Source organism: Stomoxys calcitrans, chromosome 2 (genome assembly GCF_963082655.1).
Source record: "Stomoxys calcitrans chromosome 2, idStoCalc2.1, whole genome shotgun sequence".
In the NCBI taxonomy this organism is placed as follows: Eukaryota; Metazoa; Arthropoda; class Insecta; order Diptera; family Muscidae; genus Stomoxys; species Stomoxys calcitrans.
The window spans coordinates 165,579,602-165,598,900 of NC_081553.1; the positions used below are offsets into that span (position 1 = coordinate 165,579,602).

The window sequence follows — 19,299 nt, forward strand, 5'->3', positions numbered from 1 at the left end:
CCACCTTTTTTAAATCCGCCTTGGTAGTAGCCATGGCTGAACTATTTTAAAGGTTGTCTCATTTGTACAACAATATAATAACCATACGGTGAAATCGCCACCTTGCCATCTGATCGACTTTTGCCAACACAAACAAAGAAATTTGTGTGCGTGTGTGTGTGCGTAGGGGAGCAGAGAATATGCGAGAAAGAAGAAAATTAGGTCATGCGAATAGCTGAGTACAATTTTTTTATTTTTGTTTTGATTTTGCAGTGAATCTAAATGTCAAAGGCTTGATTTCACAGCAGGATTCACTGAATAAGGTTAAGTCGAGCGATCAGCCGACATACAATTTTTTAATTTTAGGTGGTACTTGGCCTTGAGGTTGTCAACTTGTTCTCTCTTTACATTCATTCTTTGATTACGTTTTCTACATTTGATAACATTTTCAATCGACAGATTTGACATCCATGATGATGTTCATGGGGCTTATCCACTTTATATTTTCGCAAGTGACCTAACTTTTTGTTAGTAAATCCTGATTTCACAGCTGTAATATTTTTCTAAATTCTTAAACAGATGTTCTATTTGATCCCATATTTCACACATATGCAACAAAACAGTGTTATAATGATGAAAGTACAAATATAAAAGATATTTGTAGAAGATAAGTTGTAAGTTTATTTCTAAAACCAAACATAAATCTGACATCTTAATACAGTCAAATCTGGCCGACTGTTAACAGCAGTTAGCGTGAGACAACATTTTTAAATCCACCTTGCGTAGTAGCGTATAGATTGCAACAACAACAGCTGAAAATTTTTTCTGAATTTGAACCTAGGCGTTTGGCTTCATAGGCGGACGTGCTAACCTCTGCGCCACGATGGCTTTTGAGTACAATTCCCTTGTTTTTTTCTAACAGTTTGGATACGTATGCAAAATCAATTAAAAAGCGTAGTAGCTGTGTAGACACAACAACGGATTTGTACCGCTGAAAAACGCTCATTCTGTTTATGACTGTAGAGTACAGATTACAACATCCTAATTGTACTGTATATTACCAAAAGAAAACAACAAAAAATGAGAAAATTCGCTCAGTTGCCAAATCAAACACGCCTATTGCATGGCTCTTTACTGCGCTTTTTTGTAAACCAATGTATGCTACATTGTTTTTTGTGCCTAGAATTTGCAACTGTGAAGACGATTTCTGTTTGTCATCCAAAATTTAACATCTTTGTCGACTGCCGACAACTTGCAAAATTTGATTCGTAAAGGGAAAAATTTGTATTAGAATAATGTACGGAGGCAATCAACTTTTTTCGCAGCAATTATGGGGAAACGGCCCAGCCCCGGGACAATTTTACAATTTCACAGGAGGCTACGGTGGGCTAGCAACAACACGCCTGAATAACAACTGCAAAGAGTACACTACTCCAGGCCTTTTTGGGACCCAGCATAGTTCGTAAGTCCCATCATAACTCTTAGTGATTTTCGTGGAAACTAATAAAAATCGGTCCATTAATAGATCTCCCATTACCACCGGCACCTCTGTAGTAGGCATTCGATTCGATGGTGGCGTCATGATTGCTGCTGATAATTTGGTATCGTATGGTTCCTTAGCTCGCTACCAAGACGTCCAACGTGTATTCAAAGTGAACAACAAAACAATCATGGGAGCTGGAGGAGATTTTGCTGATTTTCAGAGTTTAAAACGTTCCATCGACCAGAAGATGATTGAAGACATGTGTCACGAAGATGAACTTGAGATGAAACCAAAATCTTTGTACAACTGGTTGACCCGCGTCTTTTATAATCGTCGCAGTCGCATCAATCCATTGTGGTTGGAAATGGTAGTAGGTGGTTTGGACAACGGTGAACCTTTCTTAGGACATGTTGACCTACGTGGACGTGCTTACCAGGATGATGTGGTCGCCACTGGATTTGGCAAGCATTTAGCGTTGCCTTTAGTGCGAGAACACTTGGTTGAAGGACAAAAACTGACACAACACCAAGCTTCCGAAGTGGTAAGAGAAAATGGAATAATCACAAGATTCTATCAGTTTCAACTATGTTTTTTCAGCTACGTAAATGTATGGAAGTTCTGTACTACCGTGACTGTAGATCAATGCCAAAATATTCCGTTGCTGTTTGTACCAAGGATGGAAGTGTAGTCCAAGGACCATTTAATGTAAACGAAAACTGGCAATTAGCAACTATGGTTAAGGGCTATTAAAAATCACTTACCATTCTTTAACTGTGTAAAAATTTTTGGAGTGTGATTAAATTAAATTTAAAGAAAAAATTATGTTTTATATAAAATCAACAAAAGATTTGAGTTTGCAATGGAGAATACAATAGCTAAGGTTAAATTGAAGGGTCGAGCAAGTATAGTTGAAATAAAAATTTGGAAATTTTTCTGCTTCATTCAATATCAGTGTTTTGAGAGTTAAACTAAGTAAATTGTTAACTTATATTTAATATATAGAAATGCGAATTTCTATAACAAATTGTCCGTTTGAAACATTTTGATCCAAGTTGTGTGGGGGGCCGTCCCATCCCTAAACGGTGACGTGTATCCAATGATACAAATTGGGTCTGAAATGAAAGGCTTAAGGGAGTAGACTAAGAATCTTGAATAAATATTTTGGACGAATTGTCCCCCGGCACGGGATAGCTGTGAGCACCACACAGGCTGGAACATTGAGGTCCGATCTGTATGGTGTTCATTGCTCTCACGAGAAGCTTAGCTGCGAGCTACTGAGCGAGTGCAGAGTTGGCGGATAATGGAATGCTCCATACAAAGTAGCTGCAACGGCAGTCGCGGACAATCAGCTGTATCGAGCGGAGAGTTCCAGTGAGGGGTCGGGTGGCACAAATACTGAGTGCCTGTGTTGCTCGATATGACAAGGCGATTCATTGGAGCGAGCTTGCTCACCTACAGGAGCTTGACGAGGATCGCCACCTCCGCATGAAAATGTGGCTACAACAACAACAAACTGTCGCAAAACAATTTTCAATTAAAAATGTAATTGACAATAAAATAGTTTTCAATTAATAAAATAATTTATTCAATCATTTTTCGATTGAATGTGAATTTTTTCAAATTAAATTTTTGCCATTTTCAATTTAAATATTAAATTGATTCAGTTAATTTTTAAATTGAATCTGAAAATTTTTTCAGTCACAATCGTAATGAAATTTTTGTAATTTTCAATTAAAAAAATTAATTGGTTCAATCATTTTTTAATCGAATCTTTAGTTTTTCAGATAGGATGCTTAAATTAAATTCAATTAAAGACTATTTTTCCCCTACAACATAAAGAGAAGAAGATTCCAAAGGCACATACGTCCCACATATCGACATATCTATAGCAATACCATGGCAGCCGGTGCTATGTGCCCGATTAAATCGATAGAGTCCTTGATCGGTTAACGGCTGCCGCGTCAGTGCACAACACACTCCCAAGACAACAACAACAACAAAAAATCTATAGGGCACCCCTACCTGACACCCGAAATTATTTAGAGAACTCCCGCGGGGTAATTTTTTTGACACGGGTGTTTACAGACCTTTGCCCAAACAACGCATCACAAGTTCATGCTGCAGGAGGTAAAAATCTGTGCACCAAATATTGAAATTAATTGGAATTTGCGTTAAACAAATTAATTTTTGATTGAATAGCAATTTTTTTTAATTGAAAAATTTTGGTTTTTTCGGAAACGGTGTTTGATGTTATCATTTTGAAGCAGTTTCACTTAAAAACTTCATCGGATCTCATATTTTTCCTCTCCCCATTCAATCAGAATAGTAGGACTTTATTCGAGGGAGAAATTTATTCCCTGGGAGTTTATTTCCAGGGAGTTTCCAGAAATGTACTGTTATTTTTTTCTGTGAATACCAGGCATAAAGTATCTGGGTTGCTGCTGGTGCAACCCTGGATTGTTGCACCCAAAACATCGCTTAACTGGACATGTAGACCAATCGTGACAACATGGGTCTCAAAGGTTTTTTGACAGTATAGTAAAAATTTTTGTTATTTGGGATCTCTAAAAAAAAACCTAAATATACAAGCACGTCGTTGGGTCTCTAGAAATTTTGCAACCCAAGAATTTTTTGTGAGTTGTTGTAGCCACATTTTGGCTATCCTCGTGAAGCTTCTGTATGTGAGCAAAGGACCGATAACCGCGGGAACAGGGTGGCCATTGCTTATTTAGCGGCGCCAATAACTCACCTTGTCATATCGAGCATTATAGGCACTCAGTATTTATGCAAGAGCCGGCGCCGCCTGGCTTCTCACTGAGAATCTCCGCTCGATACCGCTGATTGTCACTGACCGCTGTTGCAGCTATTCCGTATAGTGCATTATACTATCCGCAACCCGTGTTCGGGGCTAAGCTTCTCGTGACAATGATGAACACCACACAGATCGGATCTCAAAGTTCCAGTCTATGTAGTGCCTACAGCTATCTCGTGTCGGGTTTCGTGAGTCGTGCTTTTTCTCGTGAGTTGTGATCTTATTGTGAGTGTTTGTTGCTGTTGTAACCACATTTGCTTGTGGAGGTGGCGATCCTCGTCAAACTGCTGTAGGTGAGCAAGCTCGTTCGCCGTGGGAACAGGAAGGCCGTTGGTTATTTAATGGCGCCAATGACTCGCCTTGTCATATCGACCATCGAAGGTACTCAGTATTTGTGCAAGAGCCGGTGCCACCCGACCTCTCACTCGATACCGCTGATTGTCCGCGACTGCAGTTACAGCTACTCCAGATGGTGCATTCCACTATCCGCAACCTGTGGACGCGCCCGGACGCTTAGCTTGCAGCTAAGCTTCTCGGGACAGCAATGAACACCAAACAGATCGGAACTCAATTTTCCAGCTTGTGTGGTGCTCACAGCTATCCCGTGCCGGGATTGTGAGTGGTGATTAGTTGTTGTTGTTGTAGCAGTGTGTTGTATTCTACATTTCGTCTGCTAGATTCTGTTGAGTTGCCAGATACAGAAACTGTGCGACTAATATGGGGTGCGTGCAGAGAGATCTGATTCTGAGTCGAGTGGGTCTGACTGGGCAGTTAAACAGGTGACCTGTGGTCCCTAGTTACAATCGGGACATACATCCTGATCGTCGGCATCAATGCTTGCTCTGTAGGAGTTGAGGCGGCGATGGGAAGCGGTTGTTCTCCAAGGACTACATTCACCCGATAGCTATTCACTGCTCTAGATTATAGCAGCGGTGATTTCTGTCGTGCCAATGATTTCATCCAACCACGGTTACGCACGATTATGCGCACCACTCTTTAATGGAACTTTTTTGCCTTTGACAATGTAGTTATACAAAACATTTATTTAATTTTCTTTAAAATCTTACCTTACATACTGCATTTGGATGTCATATTGTCGAATTTTTCTCCACAAAGTTTAGGAATTCTGATCGCCCTACCACCATAATCTAAGCCAATCTATCAGCTAGTATAGTACATTTGCTTCTTGGTTATTAAATATACTCATTATTTATTACCGATTATTTCTTTTTCCGATTTACTAATTTCTATATGTGTGTAATTCCGCAACACTTTCGTGGCTTTATTCGGAAAACAAAATTAATTTAACATGTCAAAACAAATAATTTGTGAAAGGCGTGTTTTCATTTGAATGTTGGATAAGCTTGCAATAAAAATGCAGAGCAGATTAAATATTATTTGGTATAACCTTTTCCCGCGCAAAAGAGGAAAACTTTCCTTATAACGAAAACACGTCTTGTTTTAACCACACATATTTTAAATAAAAAGGTAATGGATTTACATCTATGTCTCTATATGTTATTGGGTTATCGTATATACTACATATGCTATTTTGCCACCACCTATGGGCCACTAACATTGTTATTGCCTTAATTAAGCATTGTACGTCTGTCGTAGATGTGGCGACGCTGTTCACGAACTTGTCTCTTCCACTTATCCTGTTGGTGGCCCACCCGATTAAGAACATTGGCCCTTGAATTGAGTTCTTGATTTGCCGACGAAGTCATAGGAGGAGAAGCAGAAGTGGTATCATCCTAAATGGAGAAAAGAATTGAAGAGAAAAATTTAATTTAGTAAGAACGAAATAAGCGTAGGCAATAATAGCAAGGCAATTGGAGTATGGGTTAATTTAAAACAAAAACCGAAATAAAAAGATGACACCCGAAATATAGTTAATAAAATAAAAGCAATTATAGATGTAGTAGAGTAACAGAAACAGTGGAACCGAAAGTATAACAGAATGGTGTATTTTTGTTTTCTTGATACGAACAAACAAAAAAGTGTAAACAAAAATCAGTCGGAATCTTTATTGTCGTCTACTAATAAACTATATTTAACGCTTGAATAACGGTTCATATGTACATCTTCGTTTGTGTGCTCCTGGTAGTTCGCTTTGACACGTTTATTGAGCAGCGGATCCAGACACATGAGGAATAGCATATATATCACAAGTATCGATATTATCCAAATAACAATAATGACCACCACCTGAAAAGATAGGGCAAAAACATACATCTTTATTATCATAAATGCCTCTCACATACATAAATAAATTTCAAGTTGTAATGGATTTCTCTATGGCTGAACTGTAAACAAAGTTCGTACAAAATTTATATTTCAATATGTAATATATTCATACCTTACATTCTAATGAATTACACATGCAAATACTGTTCAAAACCCATTTTAAACTGTCAAGCTTGTAATGAAAGCTATGCTTGACCGGCATGTAATTCTAATAAAACTCTCCGAATCAAGCAACCTAGATTTAATACAAATTTGGTCTGGTCTATATTGAATCTGTTTTTCGGTCACATGGTCTACCTGTTTCCACACATTCCCTTAAGAATTTTGTTTCTTGGTCCTTCTTGGTTTCCTCGCTCAACTCTTACGTCGTTAACGGGTGCAATTCTATTTCCTCCCTCTAAATTTGTTTTCAACATACTTATATTCTTTCCATTCGGCTTTTCATCTGGTGCTAACCAAGACATTGTGTTTACATTACCATTGTCTTTGGATTTTTATGTTGGTTACCAAATGTAAATGATTCTGTTGCATTCTTGATATAGAAAGCTAAGGCAAACCCTTGTGTGGTGAACAAATTTGCGTAATTGGTTTATTATCTGTAATTGAGGTAAATTTCCTTCCAAAGAGATATTGGTTAAACCGCTTAATTCCGAAAATAATAGCCAGAGCTTCTTGATCGATTTGGCTGTATTTCTGTTGCACTTTGGTAAAGGTTTTTCAAAAGCACTCTGTATTGGTTTTTCCTTTTCGTTCGACATTTTATGGCTGACATAGCTGCAACTCCATGACCTCCACCTCCTCCAATACAAGCGAAAGCCTTGTGTCGAAATGAGTTAAAACAACATTTGATTGCATTTGCTTTTTTGCGGTTTTCAAATCATTCAAACACTATTTTCTCCATATAAATGGCACATTCTTTTTCCAGTAACTTGTTCAATGGGTATAGTATTGTTCTTAAATTCAGAGTAAAGCGTCCATAGTAATTGACTGCAAATTGCAAATTTTGCCCATGAACATTCCGAACAGGGGCAAGCTTCTCACATATCAATGAGTGCAGTCCGATTCAAGTTTAAACTCAATGATAAGGGGACTCCTTTTTATAGCCGAGTTCGAACGGCGTGCCGCAGTGCGACACCTCTTTGGAGAGAAGTTTTACATGGCATAGTACCTCAAAATGTTGCCAGCATTAGGAGGGGAAAAAGTAATTGATTAGTTCCGTTAAAAATCGTACTTCAAATTTATTGCAGGACATTTTAATACTTGCTTCGATAGAGAGTTTTATTAGAATTACATGCCGGTAATTTTTGAATTTCGAACATGAAAACTCTGGTAAGAGCGAATTGTTGGTGGGAACGGATTGACGATGCTTTTGATACCGTGCTGCAAATCGCGCCGAATGCGAACGCGTAAAGCCGGAAGATAATAGAGCCTGTATATTTGTGGCCACCTACAGAAAAAGTAATCGAAAGAGTTCATGCACATTTTGCAGGACCATTCAAAGATGAATATCATAGCAAATGGCCAGAAGTTTACTTAGTACAAGACCTAACAACATGAACTATTGTAAAGATGTGTAGAGATTTGTTTCAAGGTTTGGATTACCATACATTTTTGTAACAGACCATCAGACTCAATTTAAATCGGAAAAATTCCAACGCTTCCTGAAATCAAATGGAATTTTGGACCATCGTTCGAACCATTAAGAATAAACTCACTGCTATCGACTACAAACCTTCGGAACTTGGGAAGGATATAGCTAATATTTTACTTGCGTATCGCAGGGCTATTCATCCAAAAATGGAAAAGTCACCAGCAAATATCATTTTTGGACGTCAGATTAGATCTTAGATAAGATTTGCTATTGTCTACAACATTCCATTAATGGACAGGGGATACTTCTCTCATATCAATGAGTGCAATCTGATTGGATTTTAAGCTCAACGATAAGGGCCGAGTCCGAACGGCGTACCACATAGTGACACTACTTGGCAGAGAAGTTTTAACATGGGTGAATACCTTACAAATGCAGCCACCATTAGTAAGGGGATAACCACCGCTGAAATTTTTTTTGATATTCACGCCGGGATTTTAAACCAGGTGTTCGGTGTAATAGGGGGACATGCAAACCTCTGCGCCACGGTGGTCTCCTATTCGGAGAACACATTAACCTTAATCAGAAACAAAGAATGACGTTGAAGTGCATGACCGAGTAGCCGTTCGTGATTATTTGGGCAAAGAAAAATGGCAATATGGATCAGTGATGAAAACATTTATTGAATTACCTTATAAAGTGAAATTGGACGATAATGTTGAACCTGGAAACGCCATATCGATCAAATGAAAAAAAATAGGGACAAATGCTGGAGGAGGAGGCCGACAAGAAGGAACATCGAATGAACCTGATACACCTACCAATCTAACTGCGACTACAAGATTCATCACACCCGAAAACATTTTTATCAGACTAGCTCCCGAAACCGACACCTTGAATGCTACTACAAGCACAAATGAAAATCCTACATCAGAACTACCATCATCACCCTTAATATCGAATTATGTTCCAAATACGACCAATGAGCAAGACACACCGAAATAATCAATACTTTGCGATGATCCGCAAGAATAAGAAGAGAACCTCAAAAATGGAAATGAAAGAGCTGTTATATATTCATATTCTTATATTCTATTGAATTACATATGCATATGCAACAACTATTTAATACTCCTTTTACACCTCAAGCATGTTATGAAAGCTATGCTCGAATTGTTATTCACTTTTGTATATATGTAAGTAGATTTTTCTAATGAAATGAAGAACATTGCGATTGAAATAAATAAGCCAGTTAAAATCGCAACGTACATATAAAGATATGGGCCTTAATACAATATTAAATCTTGAAGTTAATATATTTATAAGAATGATATATGATTTTTTTTTGTTATATCACATTGGGGTATGATGAGGCTAATGACTGACAGAATATTATTAGATGGGGGAGATTGTTTCAAGAGCTGCGCAATCGGGGAACATCAATCACACCACTGCACATGGTCCCAATGCCCCATTTTTTTGGCCAAAAGTAAAAATTTAATTTTAACATATTTTTAAGTTATTTTAATGGAAACCCCTTAAAAGAGAAGAGAAACCAAAGTTTTTGTTTGAAAATGGTAACGAATTCTAAGTAGGGATGGCCAGAAATTGAATAGTTTTTTTTACAAATGGCAGAATTCATCAACACATTCTCAGAAATATCAACAAATTGCCTGAGGTTGGTATACAACTTGGTGGTGAATTACTCGTAATAATTTTGCTTTCAAATCTACCCAAGGAATACGAAAACTTTTTGATACCAATGGAGACTAGAGACAATTTTCCCATATTGACCGTGCTCAAGTTGAATCTGCTAAAACAGGGAAACCATTGAAAACAACAAAATGTTGCTGCCAACATGCGTTTGTAGCACGATCAAACAAAAAGTAAAGGATAGTAACACTGATGGCAACAACAAAAAACATAAGTGTTTCATCTGCGGAAAAGGGGACATTTTGCAAAAGAATGCAGAAGCGCGACAAATAAACATAAACATGCCAACAGGCATTCCAAAGTCCATTCTCAAATAGTCAAAATAGATCACAAAATATTCTGGATCTAGTATATAAATGTAAAGATTGAATGATGGTTGATTGGGGTTTTATGGGCTTTAGACCCTTTATCTGGAGATCGGCCTATATGGCAGCTAAACCTAAATATATTCCGATTTGATCCATATTAAGGTCCAAATATGGTCCAATTTGGCCTGTTCAAGAACTTAACCAGCTGCATCAAAAAGACGTATCTGTGCCAAATTTCAGCTCAATATCTAAATTTTTGAATTACAACAGACGGACGCACAGACGGATATCGTTAAATCGTCTTAGAATTTTACAACGATCCGATATATATGTACTTTGTATGGTCGGAAATTGATATTTCGATGTGTTGCAAACGGAATGACTAAATGAATATACCCCCTATAGCTAAATCAATGCCAGATAGATTTTCACAATATACCAGATAGATTTTCATATAACGTCAAACCGTGGAAAAGATCGGCGCTTGCCACCTGTTCGTCGATTACAAATTGTATTGAAGCCATGTCTGTGCTTGGTATCCCTGCAAAATTGATACGACTTTGTAGTAACTGCAGCCTTATAAAAAAGACAAAAGAGTCTGGCAGTTAATGAAAATAAAAAAAATATGGATGACGCTCGTTACGCCTTGTCAACCAGGAAAAACTGTAATTATCTATATACAGTAATGTTATCTATAATCATTATTTACAGCATAAAATTAAAATTTTTGAAAAAAAAATTAATTTAAGATTTTCTTTTTAATTTATATCAAATCAAATGCAAATTGCAAATTTTGCCCATGAACATTCCACTAAGGAACAGGGGCAAACTTCTCACCTATCAATGAGTGCAGCTTGATTCAAGTTTAAGGTCAATGGCAAGGGGTATCCTTTTTATAGCCGAGTCCGAACGGCGTGCTGCAGTGCGACACCTCTTTGGAGAGAAGTTTTACGTGGCATAGTACCTCACAAATGTTGCAATCATTAGAAGAGGAAAGCCACCGCTAAAAATTTTTTCTGATGGTCTCGCCAGGATTCGAACCCAGGCGTTCAGCGTCATAGGCGGACATGCATACCTCTGCGATACGGTGGCCTCCTCCTTCTATCAAAGCACTTTCCTTAATATTTGATGATCATTTAGCGAAAAAAAAGAGGATTTTGATGACTTTGATGAAAATCTGAAGTGCTTTGGTATCGCTTATCGCCATAGTCATTTAATATAGAATCCATCAAATGCAAAAAGGCACTTAATCGGTTTTCAGAAATCTCGTTCTAAAGAACATTGAGAACATTTTTTGTTAGATTTTTTGATCTATAAAAAAAAATGCCGACTTTCGACAAGACAATTTTCTAATAAAACATGACCTGATATAACGGGAATCATTTTTTTTAGCTAGTTTCATATGTCCCCTTTACGCCTATCCAATTAGGATAACTCTATCTTAACTCAAGCTATAAATTTTCTAAGACAGCTCTGTTTTTGGGTATTATTCTACCCAAAAACAGAGTTCTAATGGAACGCATTTTTCCAAACAATATAATCCTAAGCACCCTACAAAGACGTGAGGCATGATGGAGTCTCACTTATTATTAGTGGCCGTATTTCTGGTACCCATTTTCTGTATTAGGAGCAAAATGGGTATTGTGGATTATGACGATGTCTTAAAGAATAAAATGTTTCTATTTAATTGGAAATGCACGGACATATCCAAACACAATTTTCGTTACGGTACCGTTTCCGAAAATTTTGCTTGCAGTTACGCAGATCAAATGAAATTTTCTTTGCGTAACAAGGTGACATAATAGGCATTTGTAAATTTGTTTCTTGCAACTGCGAATGAAAATGTATGTTTTTAAAGCTCCATGCAACATGTAATAGTGTTATTTGCAAATTAAGGCACATATCTACTATATTGGCCAAAATGATTAAAATTCGGCAAAATTGGTAAATTTATGCTTGTCGCCATCTTGTATTCTTACGTATTCATACGTCTTGGCTGCAATCCAAAAATTTTCCTAGAGGTGTATACTCAGCTTTACTGGAAAAATATGCGACTTAAGTGATACTACATGTAAGTTAGCGACTAAAAGCACTCTTCCAGACTAGCGGAATTCTATTTCCAAAAGCTTTCTGTACCAAGATCTCAAGGCATATCGCAATCATCGGAACTTATTAAAAGCTTCTCTGGCGTCAAAAAAGAAAATATTTGACATTTCCTCTATGGTTTTCATACTTTTTTTAATTTCTTATTCACTATTTTCTCTTCTACAGTTGCGTGAACTCCGCAGACCATTTTTAGGTGTTAATGCTAATGAAGTCTTGGGCACAAATTTCGTAACAAGATACCCACCATATATAAAATGCCCACCAATCTAAGTTTTTTAATTAAAAAAGAAATATGATTAAAAAAGTTTTTGATAAGTTAGAAAAGATTTAGGATCCTAAACTATTTAAATCTTTCAAACATTTGTAAAAGTGAACTAATTGAATTATTGCTTTGACTCGATTCCTTTTTTTGTACTCACATTCTAAAGAACTAAACTCTTAGGTTCCTTTGAAATAACTTTGTCTAACTTGCAGATTAATAGCGACTAATAAATATGAATTCAAATAAATATAAATCCCCGAATGGACTTTTTATTACTTTCATACCTTTATCAATGTTGTATTTCTGGCTTCATGTTTACACTTGCATTCCGGACATATTTCCAACTCTTTTCCATTTTCTCCTAGACGTGGTAAAAGTGCGCCATCACAAACACTGAAATATATAAGGGGAGTTTTTTTTTACTAATACATGGTAGATATGAGGCTGATTTAACAAAAAAAAAGCGAATGATAATATAGAGCATATATTATGTTTGAAAGTGTGTGAATAATTAACACTTCTCGTTTAATAAGCTAAATTAATTGATAGAACATACCATTTTGGAGCTGATGTCGTATTCGCTAAAGGAGCAACGGCCGAGCTTAATACTTTTGGTAGCGGTGTAGCTGTTGTGGGTTTTGGTGCTGGGCTGCTAGTGGCATTAGGTGCCGTACCCGTGTCAGCCTAAAGCGATATCCAGCAAAACAAAAAAATAATAACTTTCTATTTACCATACAAAAATTTAAACAATCTAGACATACCCATGTCACGCCAATTAAATAACATATCGCCAATAATACTGTAAATAGAAAAAGTCGTTTGTACTCCATTAATTTGCGAAAAAAGTGAATTTTAAAAATCAAGTTTCTCGATGCAGATGAAAAAGTCAGAGTATTCGATCAATTGAGAAATACAAATTGGCTAAACAAAGCAATCAGCTGAATTTTTATGTGTTGTAAAATGTCGGTTTTCGATGAATCGGTTATTCGTTTATTTATTTTAATACTGAGTTTACAGGGCACATCATTATGCATGGTTATTTTTATAGTTGTCGTGCTTTATTTTAGAACTGTATAGTGCAAATCTTGATTAATCGTTCCTTTTTATCTAAAAGGCGTATATATGCCGATGCGGCCACCTTGCATCGGCAAATTGCTAAAACAAAGCATCTTTTTTGAGAACTTGATATGTCAAAATTTTTAAACAAGGCAAAGAAAATTCAATTCGCCGTGAAATTTAAAATTTTCGACAAATTTGCTTTAACCAATCAGAGCATGGCGAAATAATTAAAGGTGGTCGCATTTATACAGCAACCACAAATCATACGATGCAATCCGCCGGTGCATTTTACCATCAGGCAGATCGACGTTTTGCCAACACACACAAAGATATTTGTGTGCATACATGAACAGAGAATATGCGAGAAAGAAGATAACAACAAAGAAACAAAAATTTTACATCTTAATACCGTCAAGCCTCAGCGCGTCCAAAAGTTGCGGATAGTGGAATTCTCCATATGGGGTAACTGTAATTGTAGTCGTGTGTCGTGTATCCAGTGGAGATTCTTCGTAGGAGGCCGGGGGGTAACGGCTTTTGCTTAAATACTGAGTGCCTGTGTTTGGCGCCTTATGATAACCAATTGGCATAATGTTCCCGCGTCGGACCTATGGACCGGAATGAGCTTGCTCACCTATGGACCATAACAGGGACTGCCGCCTCCACATATTAAATGGTTACAACAATAACACATTTACATAGTTTATATCTAGATTAGTTCGAAGAACTCAAAAGCAATTTAATGAATTTAACTTTATTTACAAATACAAACATGCAACATTTTATTTAAAAATATTACTTTCAAATATTTTAAAATATTTAAAATGCCACAGATTTATTTTTTATACCCACCACCATATGATAGGGTATACGCGTCGACATTCCGAGACAATCTGGCCATGTCCACCTGGCGTAAAATTTTGCATAGATACTTGTTATTGCTGTAGATCGCTTTGGGATTGCAAATGGGCAATATCGGTTCAGATATGGATATAGTTCCAATATAAACCGATCCCACGATTTGACTTCTTGAGCCCTTGTTGTCCGCAATTTTCATTCGATTTGGCCGAAATTTTCGAGGTGATGCTCTGTTATAGCTTTCAACAACCGTGCCAAGTACGGTCCAAATCGGTCAATAACCTGATATAGCTCCCATATGAACCGATCTACCAATTATCCCTTCATGGCCAAAATAAGCTTTAATTTTCCCTTAAAATAAGTTCATTTGCGCACATTTCTGGCAGAATCCTTGGTGCCCACCACCAAGATTCAGCCCGACCAAACTTTTTACGTTTTTACTTGTTTTGGTTTCCATTGCTCTTCTTGCGGTACCATTTTGAATGCTGTCCCATTATAGCAATTATTCGAAAGAAATACGATTCGATTTCAAAGATGTTTGGTTATTTAAAATGATGTTATTTTTAATTGGTTCTTTTCCTTAAAAGTGAGCCACATCAAAAGTATCTGGTGTCCCATACATTTTCAGTGTGAACAAATCTACTTATTTGAGGAGATTTGCAGCAAATCTCCTCCGAAAGTGAGATGCAACACTGTCTTTGTATTGAATACTATTTATTATCGGTATTTTCTACAGCAGTTTTTGGGCTCTGGTGTAAACGTGGTTTAATGCTTTCTTTAATTGCGGTTCGATTTAGAGGACATTCATTTTGGCGTTGTTACATCTTGTCCGTCTGTACACTATGACAGTTGACTTCGTTATATTATTACAGAATTGACATATGTTTGCGTGTCTATCGCATTGGCTATACGTGTTTGTTTGTTAATAAAAGGGGTTGCGAAAGTTAATAACGAATTTTACTTTGTTTTTAAGTTATTATTAATAAACTTTGTTAATATGAAATACAAAGGAAATCGAATACTTTTGGTAACATTACTTGCAGTTTTATGCAAAATCCAAACAGCCTTTGGTAAGTTATTCGCCACCGGAACGCTAAAATGTTGTGGTCTGCTCTGATTGGTCATTTGCGCCCCCTCTTCATACAAACCAAAATTCTTTGAAAACAAATGATATATTCTGTTATCAATGAAAATTGTAACCATCTGTCTTTTGTTCATATTTGCAGCTGCGAAAAAGAATTTTGTCACCTGCGGTTCCATTGTCAAGTTGCTAAATACTGACTACAGCATGCGGCTACATTCACACGATGTCAAGTATGGTTCTGGCTCTGGACAACAATCGGTCACCGCAATAGAGTTGAAGGAAGACGTAAACAGCCATTGGACAATAAAGGCAGCCACAAATAAATACTGTGAAAGGGGCGAACCTGTTAAGTGTGGCGATATCATAAGACTGGAGCATTTAAGTACACACAAAAACTTGCATTCGCATTTTTTCTCATCTCCATTGTCTGGGGAACAAGAGGTATCTGCATATGGAGAAAATGGTGTTGGTGATTCCGGTGACCATTGGGAACTAATTTGTTCTAATGATAGCTGGATGCGTGATGCTCAAGTCCGATTCAGACATGTAGATACGGGCGCATATTTATCCATATCGGGACGAACATTTGGTCGTCCTATCTCCGGCCAAATGGAAGTCGTGGGCATGAACAATCCCCAGCATGGCACAAGATGGACAACAGCCGAGGGCCTCTTCATTGTGCCCAAAGAAAAAGAGACTGAATACATTCACACTGAGTTGTGAGAAGTTCTTTTCCCAACTGTTATAGGCTATCATCGATCAAATGTGCTGTAGTTGGCATCTGAACGACACAAGGCACATTTTAGTTGAATTATTTTAATAAATTATTACTTGGCTACTACTACTACTACTAATTGCTCTGAGATACATTGAGATGTGACAATTGGAATTAAGAAATACTGTATGAAATGTATTATAAGAAGACCAAATAAATTCGTTTTATGTTTGTACACCTAAGCGTTTTGCCACCACATGGATGAGGAGCCTAGATGCCAATGGGTCGATTTTGAATTGCAACGCACGTTTAGTTGCGTTGCCAACGGGTAAATTTATAATAGAAATTTCCATTGAATTTCATACTTTTTTACAATAACTTTCAAAACACCGATATTAAATGAAACTGACATACATACATTTTAATTTTTTATTAATTTTTATTTCATGGTTTTATCTACAAGCAACGCAAGTTTAGACACATACAAATACGACATTTGATCAAAAGTTTTTTTAGCTGTGATTGTGAAAACATGTGAAAACGTGCTAAGTAAGTTCGGCTGTACAAAATATTGAGTTCTGTTTAAATTTATATGAACTAAATGCCTTTTAATTTGGCCCGGCACGGGATAGGTCCAATCTGTGTGCTGTTCATTGTCACGAGCTTAGCTGCGAGCTTCCGGCCCCGTCTACAGGCTGCGGATAATAGAATGCTCCTTATGGAGTAGTTGCCATGGCAATCGGCGGTATCGAGGGGACAGTCTCAGTGAGAGGCCAAGCGGCGCCGGCTCTTGCACAAGTACTGAGTACCTATGATGCTCGATATGACAAGGCGGGTTATTGACGCCTTAAGATAACCAATCGCCAACCTGTTTCCACGGCAATCGGTCCTTTGGACCGGAACGAGCTTGCTTACCCGCAGGAGCTTGACGAGGATCGTCACCTCCACATGAAAATGTATCTACTGTGTCAAATCGTGTAATGATTCGTCTAGAGGCTGCAGGGTTGCCAAGGCTCTGTAGCCGTACATAACTTCCGTCAAACCCGCAAAAATTCAAGCTTCTAGGAACCAAACAATGATGATCGAGGGACCAGTTTATCTGGGAGCTATATCCGGTTATAGACTGATTTTGGCCGTAATTGGCACGGTTGTTGGAAGTCATAACAAAAGACTACGTGCAAAATTTTAGCCAAATTGGACAAAAATTCCGGCTTCCAGGGCACAGTTGTTGGAAGTCATAACAAAACACTCCGTGCAAAATTTCAACCAAATCGGACGAAAACTGCTTGTAAAGGCTCAGAAAGTCAATTCGGGCGATCGGTTAATATGTTAGCTATACCAGTTTATAGACGGATTTAGACCGTACTTGGCACAGTTGTTGAAAATCATAAAAGAACACCGAGTTCAAAATGTCAGCCAAATCGGACAAAAATTGCGGCTTCCAGGGGCTCAAGAAGTCAGGTTATAGACCGATTTGAACTGTAGTTGACACAGTTGTTGGAAGCCATAACGGAACACTACATGCAAAATTTCAGTCAAATCGGATGAAAATTGCGACTTCCAGTGGCTCAAGAAGTGAAATCTGGAGATCGGTTTATATTGAAGCTATATCTAAATCTGAACCGATATGGCCTTTTGCAATCCCCAACGATCTACATCGACATTACGTATAGATCGATATATACAGATACTTATGCCCTTCAACTAAATTTATTTTGTATACATTTTTAGCAGAATCCATGGTGGTGGGTTCTCAAGATTTGGCTCGGTCGAACTTGGCAAGCTTTTACTTGTTTGTTATAAAAGCATGTTGGCTAATTTTTTTTGAATTTTTTTATGAATTTAAAAAATAAAATGCTCGGAGTCGTCTCTGGATGTGAGTCGGAGTCGAGCAATCTTCCAGGAGGCGGAGTCCAGTAAAAATTGCTCTACCCCGCAGCCATGCCCTAGAGGACCTATATCGGACGCAAGGGAACTTGAGTCCGCAGTGAATCTTGTTACGGAGAGCCTGAAAGAGGAACGGGTACCGCCGCCTAAGATGGGTCAATCATGGTGGACACCGCAACTGAAGGTACTCAGGAAGGAAAGCAGGCCATTGTGAAATCAGTTGACATATGGAGAAGCGGAATGGTGGAAGGTCTGGTGGTTGGTCTGGAGACGGTGCTGAATTTAGGACCTGTTAAGGTATATTATATTCCGGGCTGTGTCAAGTTGGCATGCTGAGAGAAGGCGGACACGACCAATGTCCCGTTCTGGATGCCATGGTTGCAGGAGGTAGGCTGAGGAGGGTCGCAGACTATCTGTCTCCAAGACCGAGAAGGTCCATGCGGACGCGGTGGCAAGATAGCAGTCTGTGGATGGTTACCGGATTGCATTTACACACTGGCTAGCTGTTGACCGAAAGAGGACGAGGGAGTTGCAGGCTAATAAGGCGTCACTCGCATGGCAGTCCCGCGCAACGACTACTGTGGACGATGTCTTGATGAGGATGAGGAGGAGAAGATTAAAATCCTGCTCTGCTCATGCCCGGGTCTACAGGGACATAGGCTTTCCCAACTCGGCGAACTTGCAGATGTGTCTCTGGGAAGTCTCCTCAGATACGTGGATAGGACGGGTTTGATTCGACGAAGGTCACCATTTGATCTTCAACATTCTATTGTAGTATGACATGCTGGCTAAAATTTTGCAATTAGTGCTATGTTATGATTTCTAACAACAGTGGTAAGTATGGTTCAAATCGATCTATAATCCGATATAACTTCAATATAAAGCGATTTCCCGATTTACCTTATACGGCCCCAAGAAGCTTCAGATTTTGGCTGATTTGACAGAAACTTTTTGAGATCCCGCTGTTCGGTTTAATTATTTAAAAAAGAATTATATAAAACGACTCCACATACGAATTATGGTCCGGTCAGCTGGGCAATCGATTAGAAAGCGGTGTGAGTTTCTTGGAAATCTTGGTTCTGACAAATAACCTCACGTCAGGAATAAGAAGACCAATCTCCGAGGAACACACACCGAAGAAGTAATCGATAGAACAGCGTCACAACCCACGTTCTGACGATGCACATGGGACACAAAA

The 19,299-nt window shown here is 38.1% G+C and overlaps 3 protein-coding genes across 3 annotated transcripts; 2 read left to right on the forward strand and 1 right to left on the reverse strand.

Annotated features, from left to right (window-relative positions):
* Positions 1-1,170: 1,170 nt before the first annotated feature.
* On the forward strand, positions 1,171-2,408 carry LOC106085821 (proteasome subunit beta type-4). The gene is made up of 3 exons (XM_013250245.2): positions 1,171-1,441; positions 1,505-2,003; positions 2,060-2,408. Exons 1-3 carry the CDS (start codon positions 1,275-1,277, stop codon positions 2,210-2,212), a joined length of 819 nt encoding a protein of 272 aa, XP_013105699.2. The 5' UTR covers positions 1,171-1,274; the 3' UTR covers positions 2,213-2,408.
* Positions 2,409-5,530: 3,122 nt separating this feature from the next.
* On the reverse strand, positions 5,531-13,420 carry LOC106085822 (uncharacterized protein CG1161). Its single transcript, XM_013250246.2, has 5 exons — positions 13,263-13,420; positions 13,058-13,185; positions 12,786-12,894; positions 6,357-6,482; positions 5,531-6,028 (listed from the first exon to the last, which is right to left on the reverse strand). The coding sequence occupies exons 1-5, from the start codon at positions 13,329-13,331 to the stop codon at positions 5,864-5,866; spliced, it is 597 nt and encodes a 198-aa protein (XP_013105700.1). The 5' UTR covers positions 13,332-13,420; the 3' UTR covers positions 5,531-5,863.
* Positions 13,421-15,289: 1,869 nt separating this feature from the next.
* Positions 15,290-16,449, forward strand: LOC106085812 (stromal cell-derived factor 2). Its single transcript, XM_013250232.2, has 2 exons — positions 15,290-15,485; positions 15,642-16,449. The coding sequence occupies exons 1-2, from the start codon at positions 15,413-15,415 to the stop codon at positions 16,220-16,222; spliced, it is 654 nt and encodes a 217-aa protein (XP_013105686.1). The 5' UTR covers positions 15,290-15,412; the 3' UTR covers positions 16,223-16,449.
* Positions 16,450-19,299: the final 2,850 nt, after the last annotated feature.

Bases quoted from the DNA above. Each gene is read 5' to 3' on its own strand.
- LOC106085821 (XM_013250245.2), top strand. From the start codon at position 1,275: ATGTACGGAGGCAATCAACTTTTTTCGCAGCAATTATGGGGAAACGGC. The intron at 1,442-1,504 runs GTAAGTCCCATC...GTCCATTAATAG, and splicing joins TTTGGGACCCAGCATAGTTC to ATCTCCCATTACCACCGGCA. The intron at 2,004-2,059 runs GTAAGAGAAAAT...ATGTTTTTTCAG, and splicing joins AACACCAAGCTTCCGAAGTG to CTACGTAAATGTATGGAAGT.
- LOC106085822 (XM_013250246.2), bottom strand. From the start codon at position 13,331: ATGGAGTACAAACGACTTTTTCTATTTACAGTATTATTGGCGATATGT. The intron at 13,186-13,262 runs GTATGTCTAGAT...ATATCGCTTTAG, and splicing joins ATTTAATTGGCGTGACATGG to GCTGACACGGGTACGGCACC. The intron at 6,029-6,356 runs GTACATATGAAC...TTCTCCATTTAG, and splicing joins AGGAGCACACAAACGAAGAT to GATGATACCACTTCTGCTTC.
- LOC106085812 (XM_013250232.2), top strand. From the start codon at position 15,413: ATGAAATACAAAGGAAATCGAATACTTTTGGTAACATTACTTGCAGTT. The intron at 15,486-15,641 runs GTAAGTTATTCG...TCATATTTGCAG, and splicing joins CAAAATCCAAACAGCCTTTG to CTGCGAAAAAGAATTTTGTC.